Genomic DNA, 16,060 nt, shown 5'->3' with positions numbered 1-16,060 from the left:
TAGAATAATCAATCAACTGTTGCTTGCTTAATCTTTTAATCCTCGTGGGATCGACCTCACTCATAGTGAGTTTATTACTTGATACGACCCGATGCACTACCGGTGGATACTGTTCATTAACTCCGTATCAAATGCTAACCCTAACCCTACACACTAACCCTAAACCCTAACCCTAACCCTAAACCCTATCCCTAAATGATAACCCTAACCCAAATCCTAACCCTAAATCATAAGTCTAATCCTAATCCTAACCCTAAACCCTAACCCAAATCCTAAACCTTAACTCTAACCCTAAATGCTAACTCTAACCATAACTCAAAATGCTAACCCTAACCTTAAATGCTAACCCTAATCTTAACCCTAAACCGTACCCTAACTCTAAATCCTAAACCCTAAACCTAGGATTTTCTAATTGGCTTAGTCAGAGTTATGTGCATAATGTAATTTTAAATTGTTAGTTTCAAAAGCCAATTAGGACAAATGGTTCTGCTCTTTGTGATTGCTATTTGGCTGTTATCTTTTAATTTTCCACTTATGTATTTTTGTCTTATGAATTTTTTTTGTCTAAAACAACACTTGTTGGAACAATTGACAATAAATGTATGAATTTAACTAAATTTAACTAAATGTACCCACCGTATATTCACCTGTTGGCACAATTGACAATAAATGTATAAATTTAACTAAATTTCATAAACAGAAAGTTTAACTTGTTTCTTAAAAATACTTATTTGTAAATGTTTTACTATTCTATTCTATTTGTGTTTTGAGGGAACTTTTTTAAGTTGGGATTGGAATTTTGGAGTGTGGACGGGAATTTCCAAAGGAGAAAAAGAAAAGGCTGAAAAAGCAAAACCTTAGCTTATGAGCATGTGAGGGAGAGGACGACTTTCTCACTTGATAACTCAAAACCGATCATATAATCTTAATCATGAATCACACAACATGGCACTTGGCAAAGAGATGCTCATTCACCACACCCGTGACACCTTTTCTTGTTTTTCTTGTTTATTGCTTCTATCCCACGAATGGTTTCTGATTCATTTAAATATGTATTACATAAGGATAACCAAGAAAAAAAGGGAATTTCACTTACCAGGAAAAAAAAAGATAGAATTAAAGCTCAATCTATTAATTCTGGAAGAAAGCTCACTTGATTTAATGCTTGTTGCTTCTTTCCCTCAGATTATGTTATGCTAGTGTATAAGAGAGAATATTAATTTCTCAAAGTATGACAAATTAATTGGCAATGCTTGACTTTTTTGCATATGAACATCACGAGATTTCTGAGCACAAGGAATGTATGCAGCAGCTGTAATTTTCGTGTGTAGAAGTAGAACCCACTACACTAGCCACTAATATCAGGTTGCCAAGAAGCTCTAAAGAACAATCGTCATTAGGAATGTGCCTTAATAATACTATTATGAAAATCTCCCTTCCTGTTATTAATTAGTCACAGGTACAGTATAGTACTTAATTACTTATTTCACATTTCCAATGGATATATATGTGTGTATATATATTAATGTAAAGTTGAACGTACATATTAGGAGGTTAATAAAAAGAGTAGTAGGTTTGGTAAGCTTTCACTGCTATATCTTTATGCCTTTTAGGATGGCTGTGAATGCTATAAACAATGCTTGTAAGAGATATTGGCATTTGGGATTTGATGAGTTATAGATTATTCTTTTATTGATGAGGTGATTCTTTTGTTGTTGCCTGTCAAAGTTGCTGCCTTTAGGCTTTATAAGTTAAAAAAGGATTCACTTGGTTGCTGAAATTGATTGCAGATTTGAGTTATCTTCAGTGGTCACCACATTTTAAAGCAACAGCTCAAAGAGAAAGCGACAACTTTAAAAGATGAACTTGGAGACATGAAGACCAAACAGTAGCAACAAGAGGAAGAGAAAGAGATTCATGGATTGTGGAGTATGGTTTAGTTATTAGAAGATACTTATGTATGATATAATATTTTAGTTTTTCGTAGAGTATTAGTAGTAAATTCTAAGTGGTCTCTTGCTTATTTTGATATGACTATGCTTAATTTAGTGTGAGATGTATGAATATTCAAAATTAATTTTATTTCAATACTTTTGGTTCATTATAAATATATTTTGTTTACAGATAATTTTTATTATTTAAATAAATTATTTAGTATAATTTTATATTTATTTTTATTTTATTTTATTTAACTCATTTAATTAAAAATACAAAATTATATATGTAATTATATTATTAAATATTATATTGTACAAAAAATTATTGGAATATATATATATATATAGAAAATTAAAAAAAAAATAATGAGGGACCTAAGGCTACACTTATATAGAGTAGCTATAAGTATACTATTTATTACATTTATAAAGTGATGCAGTAGCCTTGAAAAGTGTAGCATATTCTTTTGAATTCTGGTAACCATTAGTGCTGAAAAGCGTAGCCTTTGGTCCTGAATAGCATCACTTAAAAAGCGTACCCTATTCTCAAAGGCCAGAAGCGTAGCCTTTGATACAGAAAAGCGTAGCCTTTGAGAATAGGCAACGGCCGAATAGGAATCACCCTAAAAAGCGTAGCCGTAGCCCAGAAAGCGTAGCCGTAGCCTAAGGCATCATTTTTTTTTTACTTTTGGCTACACTTTTCAAGTGTACCTGAATGGGTGTTTTTCTTGTAGTGTCTTAAGAATTTCTATGGTTTTCTATGGTTTTTTATGGTTTTCTTAGGATTTTCTAGGGATTTCTAGGGTTTTCTATAGTTTTTTTAAGATTTTCTATGGTTTTCTAAGGTTTTCTATGGTTTTCTAAGGATTTTCTACGAATTTTTAGGAATTATAGAGTTTTCTATGGTTTTCTTAAGATTTCCTATGGTTTTCGAGGATTTTCTATGTTTTTCTAGGATTTTCTAGGTTTTTCATAGGTTTTTCTAGGGTTTTCTAGTAATTTCTTTTGATTTCTAGGGTTTTTCTGGAATTTTCTAGGATTTTCTAGAATTTTTTATGGTTTTCTAAGGATTTCTAAGGGTTTTCTAGGGGTTTCTAGGGGTTTTCTAAGGTTTTCTAGGGTTTTCTTAGATTTTTTAAGGATTTCTAGGTTTTTCTTGGGTTTTCTTTGCATTTTCTACGGCTTTTTAGAGTTTTTAAGGTTTTTTAGGATTTTCGAGGGTTTTCTATGGTTGTTCTAGGATTTTCTAAGGTTTTTCTTGGGTTTCTATATTTTTCTAGGGTTTTTTAGCTTTTTCTTAGGGTTTTCTAGGGTTTTTTAGGGTTTTCTAGGAATTTTTAGGGTTCGCTAGGGTTTTCTTAGGATTTTCTTAGGGTTTTCTAGGGTTTTCGAGGGATTTTTATGGTTTTCTAGGGTTTTTCTAAGGTTTTCTAGGGATTTCTAGGATTTTCTATATTTTTCTTAGGATTCTCTATGGTTTTCTAGTGTTTTCGAGGATTTTTTAGGATTTTTGAGGGTTTTTCTAGGATTTTCTAGGGTTTTCGAGGATTTTTCTAGGATTTTCTAGGGTTTCCTTAGGTTTTTCTAGGATTTTCTAGGGTTTTCTATGGTTTTCTTAGGATTTTCTCTCGATTTTTAGGGATTTTTAGGGTTTTCTATGGTTTTCTTAATATTTCCTACAGTTTTCTAGGGTTTTCTATGGTTTTCTTAGGATTTTCTAGGGTTTTCTAGGGTTTTCTATGATTTTCTTAGGATTTTATAGGGATTTTTAGGGATCTCTAGGGTTTTCTACGGTTTTCTAAATATTTTCTAGGATTTTTGAGGTTTTTTAGGGTTTTCTAGGCTTTTCGAGGATTTTTCTATGATTTTCTCGGTTTGTCTAGTATTTTTTAGGATTTTCTAGGATTTTTGAGGGTTTTTCTAAGGTTTCCTAGGATTTTATAGGGTTTTCTAGGGATTTCTAGGGTTTTCTATGATTTTCTTAGGATTTTCTATAGTTTTCTAGGATTTTTGAGGATTTTTTAGGGTTTTCTAGGATTTTTGAAGATTTTTCTAGGATTTTCTAGCGTTTTCTTAGGTTTTTCTAGGTTTTTCTAGGGTTATCTATGGTTTTCTTAGGATTTCCTATGGATTTTTAGGGATTTATAGTGTTTTCTATAGTTTTTTTAAGATTTCCTATAATTTTCTAGGGTTTTCTATGGTTTTCTTAGGATTTTCTAGGGATTTTTAGGAATTTTTAGGATTTTCTATGGTTTTTTAAGATTTTCTTTGGTTTTCTAGAGTTTTCTATGGTTTTCTTAGGATTTTCTATGGATTTTTAGGGTTTTCTAGGGTTTTCTATAGTTTTCTTAAGATTTTCTATGGTTTTCTAGGATTTTCTATGGTTTTCTTAGGATTTTCTAGGGATTTTTAGGTATTTTCACTACAAGAAAAATACCCATTTAGCTACATTTTTTAAGCTACATTTGAAAAGCGTAGCCTATTTATAGAATAGGCTACGCTTTTCTCAGTGTTGCCTTTTTTTTAGAGAAAAGGAAACACAATTCTGGCATCATTTAAAAAGTGTAGCCTTAGGTATTATAGAAATCACTTATAAAGCGTAGCCCTATGTTAATATCTATGGGTCCACTTTTTATATCAAAGGGAACGCTTTTTGAAGGTAGCCTATTTATTAAGTTTTGGGTACGCTTTTAAAATGATGCCTAATAAGCGCTTTTCACTCTTTTTTTTTTCGATCCAAATTAAAGCAAACTCACAACACTTAGTGAAATTTTCGTTCCCTCCAAAGCTCATTATCCCCTTTATCCCCTTTCTGGAACCACATGAATCACAGCGCCTTTGTTCCCTCCAAAGCTCATCACTCATCATCGCGAAGAACCCTCGCTCATCACCTAGTCACCACTCACCGCCAGTCACCACCTACCACTCACCACATCGCTGCGCCGCTCACCACCTCACCACTCACCAGCTCACACTCTCATCCTCACTCAACACACACACAAAAGAGGAAAAAAATCAGAAAAGTGGAGAACGGGAAGAAGAAGAGAAGAAGAGAGCAGAGGGAAAGGAAGGAGAGGATGACACCGGCTAGGGCTCCGCCGCGCGGACCATCGTCGTTGCGTGCGCTGACCGTCGCCTCAGCATCGCCATCTCGTGCACTCACCGTCGCCGCTCAGCATCATCATCGCGTGTGCTCACTGTCGCTGCTCAGCATTGTCGTCGTCGCTCAGCATCGTCATCGCCGCTCACCTGAGAAGGTATGTATCGATTTTTAGCTTGTTCTGTGAAATTTGGGAGGTTTTGGGTTCCAATTTTAGGGTTTTTAATTAGGGGTTTTACTGCATGAATGGTTTTAGCTTCCTGGTAGCCGAGAAGCAATCGCAGACCACCTACAATAATTCTCAATCTCATTCTCTTTGTCGCTCGTCATCTCACTTTTTATCTCATTCGCTCTCTCTTTGTCTCACCCTCTATCTCACTTGTTCTCTGTGTATGGATTTTTCTTCTGTGAATTTTTGAAGGCTTTGGGGGTTCTATTTTTTGGGCTTTCTAATTTTATGAGTTTCTGCTTCTTGCTTCGTTAGGGTTTTCTTTTTTGTTTGAGAAGATTATTGGCCTCAAGTGTGCGAATTGTCACCTCTTCAAACAGAGTTTATTATTTCTAACACCATTTGTGGTTTGTGTGTGCTATGAATTTGCAGAGCTAATGCAGATAGAAGCTAGAAGATTGGGAATTACTGATCAATGGTTCTTTAAGCTCTTCCTTCTCATCACTGATATTGGATCCGTGCAGCCTGTGTCAGGCGCTGAATCTGTTCCAGGAAGGCAAAGTCAGTGGAAAGGATACAAAGACTAATGAGACTAAGGTTCGTTCACATCTAGTGATTCAAATAATAATCCAGGATTATTGGTTACATACTTGTATTCATTGATTTGGTAGGTTAAGATGCCACTTCCTGATATGATGGTAAGCTGAAAATTGGCGTGAATAAGTTTTTTGATCATTCAGGATAGAAGATTTTATAATGAAAATATCATTCTTATGCATGTTGCTTTCTAGTAAATATTAGTGTTTTTTATTTACATCGAAGATGCTTATTGAAATTTGATTGACTTGTATATGTGCCTAAGGCCACCGATAATAGCTCTTGCCAGCAAATCTGAAATATCCACCTCGAACAATGTGGTTAAGTATTATCTAACATGTTAAAATGGATATTCTCAGGCTGCTGTGTTGGCTATGGATGAATCAGTATTAGATGTAGATCAGGTGAAAAATCTCATTAAGTTTTGTCCTACCAAAGAAGAGATGGAACTTTTGAAGGTAAAGATTAACAAACTTATCATACTTAATTCTTACATCTTGTTTTGTCAGCTAAGGTTTCTCATTTGGCGTCTGCTGTTACGGAAGCATATCTTTTACTCTGGTTTGTTTGCTTTTCTAATTTTGATTCCCCTTGTTTATGAAGGGATACACTGGTGACAAAGAGAATTTGGAAAAATGCGAACAGGTGTGTACTAATTTGTTAGAGCCATATCATTATTTATGATAGCTAATTTAGTGTAAATCTAAGTACTCAGAATTATATAGGATACTGTTTGTAGGCTCCATAACTAGGATCCGTCTACCAGCATTTGATTTCTTAGACCCTTTACTTACTTTAAAATCTGATAGGGAGTTGGGAGGAATGGTGGAGAAATGAAGTAGAAAAGAGAGGAAACTTATTTTAAGGGAAAAAAAAAAGAAAAAACAATTGTTGGCATGGAAACTGGAAATTGCAAAATTCTGGGTATAAATAATTAGCTGCAAAGGTTAAAGAACTGAATGCGGCAAGGCTTTGATTTTGGAAGTGAATCTAACATATGATAATGATCAATAAAATTGTGCAAGAAGTCTGTTTCCTTGGAAGGCAGCTCATATGAATTCAAGGTCTATATCACATATAGTTACAGATTTGTTGTTGCCTGCTTGCTTCTAGAAAGAAAGAAGCAATTTATTACATTTCCCCGCTTTTCCTTTAGATGTTGGTTATAAAACAATTCTTTTGGCCTTTCCTAATGCAATATCATACTATGTATCTATAATCATATCCTTGTATATATTTGGTCATGTTTCAGTATTTTTTATAGCTGATGAGTTTAAAAACTGTGAACTCTGCTTGTGAAGAGGTACATTGTGCATGAAACTAACAAACTGTGTTATTGGTATTTCTTTGACCTCATGCATTTTCTCTTGGGAATAGGTCCGAAAGTCTGTCAAGCTGAAGATCATGAAGAAAATTCTTTTTTTTAGGTAATACATTAAATCAAGGAACAACTAAGGGTATGTACTTTTTTCCTTTAAATGTTAATGTCCTTATCATTCTCTAGGACATCGTTCTAGCTCTCTCAATTTTCTATGTTTGGATAATCACAGGCCCTTCTTAATTTTTCAGCAGTTAAAATTTAATTTGATTCTATTAGATCTTGTCAAACGTAAACTTACAGTTTATGGATTACTATTTATTTATTTAATTTATGCAAGATCCGCAATTGGATTCAAGTAGGATAGTCTTTTAAAGCTTACTGACACTCGTGCTTCTAACAATAAGATAACACTGATGCACTATCTTTGCAAGGTATAATAACAATTGCACTAAAGGAATATATCATTTGATCACTTACCTTCTTTCCATTTTGCTATTTTGGCTCTAGGTTCTAGCTGATAGGCCGCCTGGACTGCTTGACTTCCACTTAGACCTTGTAAGCCTGGAAGCTGCGACTAAGGTGATGATTTATGCTTGGTTGGAAAAAGAAAATTATTCAACTACTAATTGCTAGTTTGGTTGGTTTATTGGTTCTGTTTCACTTTGTTCCCCTGTAAAACTGAGCACATATCTCCTCTATCCTCTGACTTCTTGCAATGATATGTGTGTCACTTCCGTTTATTTGTAGCTGAAAATTGTTTGTGCAATTCTGGTTGTTGTATTTCTGATTTTGTGCACTTCCGTTTGCTATGGCTGAAAGTTATATTGCTATTTTTGGTTCTTTTCTTTTCACCATGAACTAAAAACATGGGATGACTTGGTATATATGAATTTTTCCCTATTTTTTTATTCATCTGCCGATAAAAAGCAAATAATACTAGCTATGGTTATAGACTTATAGTATTAGTATTTTCAAATTAAAGTTATTAGTTTTAATTTAAAAAAAATATTACAACAGCAGATATAGTATGTATAACATGATAATAATATATTAAAATTTTAGTTTTTAGGTGCTAGTCCTAATCATGTTCTATATGTTGCTGCTGCATGTAGTAGTAGTAGTTGGAGGAGTAATAATTCAAGATTGGCTTGTGTAGGAGAGTTTAACTTTTCAAATGTGAAGAGAATAGGGAAACTTTGTGGCAACAGATCTGATTTTAGCATTGTGGTGGGAGGCAGGGAATTTTTGTCTAGCTGCTAGGGTGATGATTTTTTAAATTATAGCTCTTTATTTTATGGTTTATAGCTTATACTTTTTTTATCTTTGAGTTCTAATTTTGGATTTGTGAAACACTACTATGCATTGGTGAAACTTGTACACGGTACAGAAAGGATTAATGATATCAGTCACTAATAGTTTTGAGTCTGGTTTTTTAATTTTTATAATCACGAATGTCATTATAAATATTTTTCTAATTACTTTTCTTTATAATTATGCAGGATAATATTGAGAATGATGATAATGAAGATTAAGTTGATTATTATTGTGGTTTATTGGCAAGGCTACACTTATATACAGTAGCTATAGTATACAAAAAAAAAAAAAAAACAAGGGACCTAAGGCTACACTTATAAAAAGTAGCCATGGAATATAATGTGGCTATGCTTGACAGGTGATGCAATAGTGTTGAAAAGCGTAGCCTATTCTAGTAAAAATGGAAGCTGAAAAGCGTAGCCTTTGGTCCTGCACAGCATCACTTGAAAAGCGTAGCCTATTCCCAAACGCCAAAAGCGTAGCCCTTGGTGCAGAAAAGCGTAGCCTTTGAGAATAGGCAACGGCCGAATAGGAATCACCCCAAAAAGCGTAGCCGTAGCCCAAAAAGCGTAGCCATAGCCTAAGGCATCATTTTTTTTCACTTTTGGCTACACTTTTCAAATGTACCTGAATGGGTGTTTTTCTTGTAGTGATTTTAGGGTTTTCTATGGTTTTCTAAAGATTTTCTATGGTTTTCTAGGGTTTTTGAGGATTTTTTAGGGTTCTCTAGGGTTTTCGAGGGATTTTCTAGGTTTTTCTAGGGGTTTTTAGGGCTTTCTAATATTTTCAAGGGTTTTTCTAGGGTTTTCTATAATTTTCTAGGGTTTTCTAGGATTTTCTAGGGATTTCTAGGGTTTTCTATAGTTTTCTTAGGATTTTCTATGGTTTTCTAGGATTTTCGAGGATTTTTTAGGGTTTTCTAGGATTTTCGATGATTTTTCTAGGATTTTCTAGCATTTTCTTAGGTTTTTCTAGGGTTTTCTATGGTTTTCTTAGGATTTTCTATGGATTTTTAGGGATTTCTAGGGTTTTCTATAGTTTTCTTAAGATTTTCTATAATTTTTTAGGATTTTCTATGGTTTTTTTAGGATTTTCTAGGGATATTTAGGGTTTTCTAGGGTTTTCGAGAATTTTTCTAGGATTTTCTACCGTTTTCTTAGGTTTTTCTAGGGTTATCTATGGTTTTCTTAGGATTTCCTATGTATTTTTAGGAATTTCTAGGGTTTTCTATAGTTTTCTTAAGATTTTCTATGATTTTCTAGGATTTTCTATTGTTTTCTTAGGATTTTCTAGGGATTTCTAGGGATTTCAAGGATTTTCTATGGTTTTTTTAAGATTTCCTATGGTTTTCTAGTGTTTTCTATGGTTTTCTTAGGATTTTCTATGGATTTTTAGGGATTTCTAGGGTTTTCTATAGTTTTCTTAAGATTTCCTATGATTTTCTAGGGTTTTCTATGGTTTTCTTAGGATTTTATAGGGATTTTTTGGGATTTCTAGGGTTTACTATAGTTTTCTAAAGATTTTCTATGGTTTTCTAGGGTTTTCGAGGGTTTTTTAGGGTTCTCTAGGATTTTCGAGAGATTTTCTAGGTTTTTCTAGGGGTTTTTAGGGTTTTCTAAGATTTTCGAGGGTTTTACTAGTGTTTCTTAGGATTTTATAGGGTTTTCTAGGGGTTTCTAAGGATTTCTAGGGTTTTCTATGATTTTCTTAGAATTTTTTATGGTTTTCTAGGATTTTCGAGGGTTTTTCTAGTATTTTCTAGGGTTTTCTATGGTTTTCTTAGGTTTTCTACAAATTTTTAGGGATTTCTAGGATTTTCTATGGTTTTCTTAAGAATTTCTATAATTTTCTAGGGTTTTTTTTATGGTTTTCTTAGGATTTTCTAGGGATTTTTAGGGAGTTCTATGGTTTTTTATGGTTTTTTTAAGATTTTCTATGGTTTTCTAGGGTTTTCTATGGTTTTCTAAGGATTTTCTACGAATTTTTAGGAATTCTAGGGTTTTCTATGATTTTCTTAAGATTTCATATGGTTTTCGAGGATTTTCTATGGTTTTCTTAGGATTTTCTAAGGATTTTTAGGGATTTCTAGGGTTTTCTAAGTATTGTCTAGGGTTTTCGAGGGTTTTTTAGGGTTTTCGAGGATTTTTCTAGGATTTTCTAGGTTTTTCTAGGATTTTTTAGGGTTTTCTAGGATTTTCAAGAGTTTTTCTAGGGTTTCCTAGGATTTTATAGGGTTTTCTTGTGATTTCTAGGGTTTTTAGGGTTTTCCTAAGATTTTCTATGGTTTTCTAGGATTTTCAATGGTTTTTTAGGGTTTTCTAGGGTTTTTGAGGATTTTTCTAGGATTTTCTAGCGTTTTCTTATGTTTTTCCAAGTTTTTCTAAGGTTTTCTATGGTTTTCTTAGGATTTTCTATGGATTTTTAGGGATTTCTAGGATTTTCTATAGTTTTCTTAAGATTTTCTATGGTTTTCTAAGATTTTCTATAGTTTTTTTTATAATTTTCTAGGAATTTTTAGGGATTTCTAGGATTTTCTATGGTTTTTTTAAGATTTTTTATGGTTTTCTAGGGTTTTCTATGATTTTCTTAGGATTTCTAGGAATTTTTAGGGTTTTTTATGATTTTTTTAATATTTCTTATGATTTTCTAGGATTTTCTATGGTTTTCTTAGGATTTTCTATGGATTTTTAGGGATTTCTAGGGTTTTCTATAGTTTTCTTAAGATTTCCTATGGTTTTCTAGGATTTTCTAGGGATTTTTAGGAATTTCTTGAGTTTTCTAGGATTTTCTAGGGGTTTTCTAGGGTTTTCTAGGGTTTTCATGGATTTTCTAAGGATTTCTAGGTTTTTCTTGGGTTTTCTTTGTGTTTTATACGGTTTTTTAATGTTTTAAGGTTTTTTAGGATTTTCGAGAGTTTTCTTAGGGTTTTATATGGTTGTTCTAGGATTTTCTAAGGTTTTTCTTGGGTTTTCTATATTTTTCTAGGGTTTTTTTAGCTTTTTCTTAGGGTTTTCTAGGGTTTTTTAGGGTTTTCTAGGGATTTCTAGGTTTGCTAGGGTTTTCTTAGGATTTTCTAAGGTTTTTGAGGGGTTTTTATAGTTTTCTAGGATTTTTCTAGGATTTTTCTATGTTTTTCTTAGGATTTTCTATGGTTTTCTAGTGTTTTCTAGGGTTTTCTTAAGATTTCCTATGGTTTTCTCGGTTTTTCTAGGATTTTCTAGGGTTTTTGAGGGGTTTTTATAGTTTTCTAGGATTTTTTTAGGATTTTCTAGGATTTTTCTATGTTTTTCTTAGGATTTTTTATGGTTTTCTAGTGTTTTCTATGGTTTTCTTAAGATTTCCTATGGTTTTCTCGGGTTTTCTATGGTTTTCTTAGGATTTTCTAGGGATTTTTAGGAATTTCTAGGATTTTCTAGGGGTTTTCTAGGGTTTTCTAAGGATTTCTTGGATTTTCTAAGGATTTCTAGGTTTTTCTTGGGTTTTCTTTGCGTTTTGTACGATTTTTTAGAGTTTTAAGGTTTTTTAGGATTTTCGAGAGTTTTCTTAGGGTTTTGTATGGTTGTTCTAGGATTTTCTAAGGTTTTTCTTGGGTTTTCTATATTTTTCTAGGATTTTTTAGCTTTTTCTTAGAGTTTTCTAGGATTTTTTAGGGGTTTCTAGGGATTTCTAGGTTTGCTAGGGTTTTCTTAGGGTTTTCTAGGATTTTCTAGGGTTTTCAAGGGGTTTTAATGGTTTTCTAGGGTTTTTCTATGGTTTTCTAGGGTTTTGTAAGGATTTCTACGATTTTCTATGTTTTTCTTAGGATTTTCTATGGTTTTCTAGTATTTTCTAGGGTTTTCTATGGTTTTCTTAAGATTTTCTATGGTTTTCTAGGGTTTTCTATAGTTTTCTTAAGATTTTTTTTATGATTTTCTAGGATTTTCTATGGTTTTTTTAGGATTTTCTAGAGATTCTAAGGGTTTTCTAGGGTTTTCGAGGATTTCCTAGGATTTTCTAGCGTTTTCTTAATTTTTTTTGGGTTTTTTCTAGGGTTATCTATGGTTTTCTTAGGGTTTTCTATAGTTTTCTTAATATTTCCTATCGTTTTCTATGGTTTTCTATGGTTTTCTTAGGATTTTCTAGGGATTTTTAGGGATTTCTAGGGTTTACTATGGTTTTCTAAAGATTTTCTATGGTTTTCTAGGGTTTTCGAGGGTTTTTTAGGGTTCTCTAAAGTTTTCAAGGGATTTTCTAGGTTTTTCTAGGGGTTTTAAGGGTTTTCTAAGATTTTCAAGAGTTTTTATAGGGTTTCCTAGTATTTTATAGGATTTTCCAGGGATTTCTAGGATTTTCTGGGATTTTCGAGGGATTTTTATGGTTTTAGGGTTTTTCTAGGATTTTCTAGAGATTTCTAGGATTTTCTATGTTTTTCTTAGGATTTTCTATGGTTTTCTACTATTTTCTAGGGTTTTCTATGATTTTCTTAAGATTTTCTATGGTTTTCTCAGAATTTTTTAGGGATTTTTAGGGATTTCTATGGTTTTCTATAGTTTTCTTAAGATTTTTTATGATTTTCTAGGGTTTTCTATGGTTTTTTTAGGATTTTCTAGGGATTTTTAGGATTTTCTAGGGTTTTCGAGGATTTTTCTAGGATTTTCTAGCGTTTTCTTAGGTTTTTCTGGATTTTTCTAGGGTTATCTATGGTTTTCTTAGGATTTCCTATGGATTTTTAGGATTTCTAGGGTTTTCTATAGTTTTCTTAAGATTTTCTATGGTTTTCTAGGATTTTCTAAGATTTTCTAGAGATTTTTAGGGATTTCTAGGGTTTACTATAGTTTTCTAAAGATTTTCTATGGTTTTCTAGGGTTTTCGAGGGTTTTTTAGGGTTTTCTAGGGTTTTCGAGGGATTTTATAGGTTTTCTAGGGGTTTTTAGGGTTTTCTAAGATTTTCAAGGGTTTTTCTTGGGTTTCGTAGGATTTTATAGGGGTTTCTAGCGTTTTCTAGGGATTTCTAGGGTTTTCTATAGTTTTCTTAAGATTTTCTATGGTTTTCTAGGATTTCTGAGGGTTTTTTAGGGTTTTCGAGGATTTTTCTAGGACTTTCTAGGGTTTTCTTAGGTTTTTCTAGAATATTCTATGATTTTCTATGGTTTTCTTAGGATTTTCTACGGATTTTTAGGGTTTTCTAGGGTTTTCTATGGTTTTCTTAAGATTTTCTATGATTTTCTAGGATTTACTATGGTTTTCTTAGGATTTTCTATGGATTTTTAGGGATTTTTAGGGTTTTCTATGGTTTTTTTAAGATTTCCTATGATTTTCTAGGGTTTTCTATGGTTTTCTTAGCATTTTCTACATATTTTTAGGAATTATTGGGTTTTCTATAGTTTTCTTAAAATTTTCGATGGTTTTCGAGGGTTTTCTATGGTTTTCTTAGGATTTTCTAAGGATTTTTAGGGATTTCTAGGGTTTTCTAAGGTTTTCTAAATATTTTCTAGGGTTTTCAAAGATTTTTTAGGGTTTTCTAGGGTTTTCGAATATTTTTGTAGGATTTTCTAGGTTTTTCTAGTGTTTTTAGGGTTTTCTAGGATTTTCAAGGGTTTTTCTAGGTTTCCTAGGATTTTATAGCGTTTTCTAGGGTTTTCTAGGGATTTCTAGGGTTTTCTATGATTTTCTAGGATTTTTTAGCGTTTTTTAGGGTTTCTAGGGTTTTCGAGGATTTTTCTTGGATTTTCTAGCGTTTTCTTAAGTTTTTCTAGGGTTTTCTATGATTTTCTTAGGATTTTCTATAGATTTTTAGGGATTTCTAGGGCTTTCTATAATTTTCTTAAGATTTCCTATGGTTTTCTAAGATTTTCTATAATTTTTTTAGGATTTTATAGGGATTTTTAGGGATTTCTAAGATTTTCTATGGTTTTTTTAAGATTTCCTATGATTTTCTAGGATTTTCTATGGTTTTCTTAGGATTTTCTAGGAATTTTTAGGGATTTCTTGGGTTTTCTATTGTTTTTTTAATATTTCTTATAATTTTCTAGGGTTTTCTATGGTTTTCTTAGGATTTTCTATGGATTTTTATGGTTTTCTATAGTTTTCTTAAGATTTTCTAGGATTTTCTATGGTTTTCTTAGGATTTTCTAGGATTTTTATGGGTTTTCTAGGATTTTTTCAATGGTTTTCTAGGATTCTCTTGGGTTTTTTAGTGTTTTCTAGGGATTTCTGAGGGTGTTCTAGAGATTTTCTAGGGTTTTCTAGGGTTTTTTAGGGTTTTCTAGGGTTTTCTAGGTTTTCTATGATTTTCTAGGGATTTTCTAGGGTTTTCTAGTGTTTTGTATGAATTTTTAGAGTTTTCTATGGTTTTCTTAGAATTTTCTAGGGTATTCGAGAGTTTTTTAATGTTTTATATGGTTTTCGAGGGTTTTTCTAGAATTTTTTAGGGTTTTCTAGGATTTTTCTAGAATTTTCATGGGTTTTCTAGGATTTTCTTGGGTTTTTTAGGGTCTTCTTGGGATTTCTGAGGGTTTTTTTAGAGATTTTCTAGGGTTTGCCACAGTTTTCTAGGGGTTTTCTTAGGGTTTTCTAGGGTTTTTGAGGGTTTTCTACGGTTTTCTAGGGTTTTTCAAGGATATTCAAGGATTTTCAAGGATTTTCTTGGGATTTCTGAGGGTTTTTTAGGGTTTTCTAGGATTTTCTAGGAGTTTTCTAGGGTTTTCTAGGGATTTCTGAGGGTTTTCTAGATATTTTCTAGGGTTTTCTACGGTTTTTTAGGGTTTTTAAGGCTTTGTTAGGGTTTTTAGGATTTTTTAGGGTTTTCTACGATTTTCAAGGGTTTTTTTAGGATTTCTAGGATTTTCTAGGATTTTCTGGGGTTTTTCTAGGATTTTCTAGAGTTTTCTTGGGTTTTCTAGGGTTTTTTAAGGGTTTTCTAAGTTTTTCTAGGGATTTCCAGGGATTTTCTGGGGTTTTCTGGAGATTTCTAGGATTTTCTAGGAATTTCTAGGGATTTTGTAGGTTTTCTAGTGATTTATAGGGTTTTCTTAGGTTTTTCTAGGATTTTTGAGAGTTTTTAGGGTTTTCTATGATTTTCAAGGGTTTTTCTATATTTTCCTAGGATTTTCTAGGGTTTTTTGTGGTTTTTCTAGGATTTTCTAGGGTTTTCTATGGTTTTCTTGGATTTTCAAGGGTTTTCTATGGTTTTCTTGGGTTTTCTTGGGTTTTCTAGGAATTTTTTGGGATTTTCTAGGGATTTCTATGTTTTTCTAGACTTTTTCTAGGATTTTCTAGAATTTTCTAGGGATTTTTGAGGTTTTTCTAGGATTTTCTAGGGTTTTTTATGATTTTCTACGATTTTTTTGGATTTTCTAGGGAATTTCTAGGGTTTTTTATGGATTTTTAGGGTTTTCTATGATTTTCTTAAGATTTTCTAGGATTTTCGAGAGTTTTTCTAGGATTTTTTAGGATTTTCTTGGGTTTTCAAGGGTTTTCTAGGGTTTTCAAGGGTTTTTCTAGAGTTTTCTTGTGTTTTCTAGGGTTTTCAAGGGATTTCTAAGGGTTTTCTAGGTTTTTCTAGGGATTTCCAGGGGTTTTCTGGGGTTTTCTGATGTTTTCGAGGATTTTCTAGAATTTTCTAGGGTCTAGGGTCTAGGGTC

The 16,060-nt window shown here is 32.5% G+C and overlaps 1 protein-coding gene and 1 long non-coding RNA gene across 5 annotated transcripts; both read left to right on the top strand.

The window, feature by feature from the left end:
• LOC110262716 lies at window positions 1,314–1,840 on the top strand. The gene is made up of 2 exons (XR_002347705.1): window positions 1,314–1,459; window positions 1,791–1,840. It is a non-coding gene; the product is annotated as an uncharacterized LOC110262716 (long non-coding RNA).
• On the top strand, window positions 5,876–7,806 carry LOC107641596 (formin-like protein 21b). Of its 4 annotated transcripts, none has more exons than XR_001620381.2 (4): window positions 5,876–5,904; window positions 6,163–6,261; window positions 6,407–6,448; window positions 7,181–7,257. XR_001620381.2 is itself a non-coding variant. In XM_021122700.1 (4 exons), exons 1-4 carry the CDS (start codon window positions 5,884–5,886, stop codon window positions 7,755–7,757), a joined length of 288 nt encoding a protein of 95 aa, XP_020978359.1. In that variant the 5' UTR covers window positions 5,882–5,883; the 3' UTR covers window positions 7,758–7,806. The 4 variants fall into 4 exon arrangements, 2 of the variants coding, with proteins under 2 accessions (XP_020978359.1, XP_020978360.1); XR_002362228.1 differs by lacking the exon at window positions 7,181–7,257 and adding an exon at window positions 7,056–7,076; XM_021122700.1 differs by lacking the exon at window positions 7,181–7,257 and adding an exon at window positions 7,632–7,806 and having other exon boundaries at window positions 5,882–5,904.

The sequence above is a fragment of the Arachis ipaensis genome, chromosome B05, assembly GCF_000816755.2.
Source record: "Arachis ipaensis cultivar K30076 chromosome B05, Araip1.1, whole genome shotgun sequence".
Lineage (NCBI taxonomy): Eukaryota > Viridiplantae > Streptophyta > Magnoliopsida > Fabales > Fabaceae > Arachis > Arachis ipaensis.
The sequence above is the reverse complement of the archived record's forward strand: the minus strand, read 5'-3'. Positions and strand labels throughout refer to the sequence as shown.

Excerpts from the sequence above, each read along its gene's own strand:
- LOC107641596 (XM_021122700.1), top strand. The coding sequence starts at position 5,884 with ATGCCACTTCCTGATATGATG. Across the intron at positions 6,262-6,406 it reads AAGAGATGGAACTTTTGAAG|GGATACACTGGTGACAAAGA; the intron begins GTAAAGATTAAC and ends TTGTTTATGAAG. Across the intron at positions 6,449-7,631 it reads ATTTGGAAAAATGCGAACAG|GTTCTAGCTGATAGGCCGCC; the intron begins GTGTGTACTAAT and ends TTTTGGCTCTAG.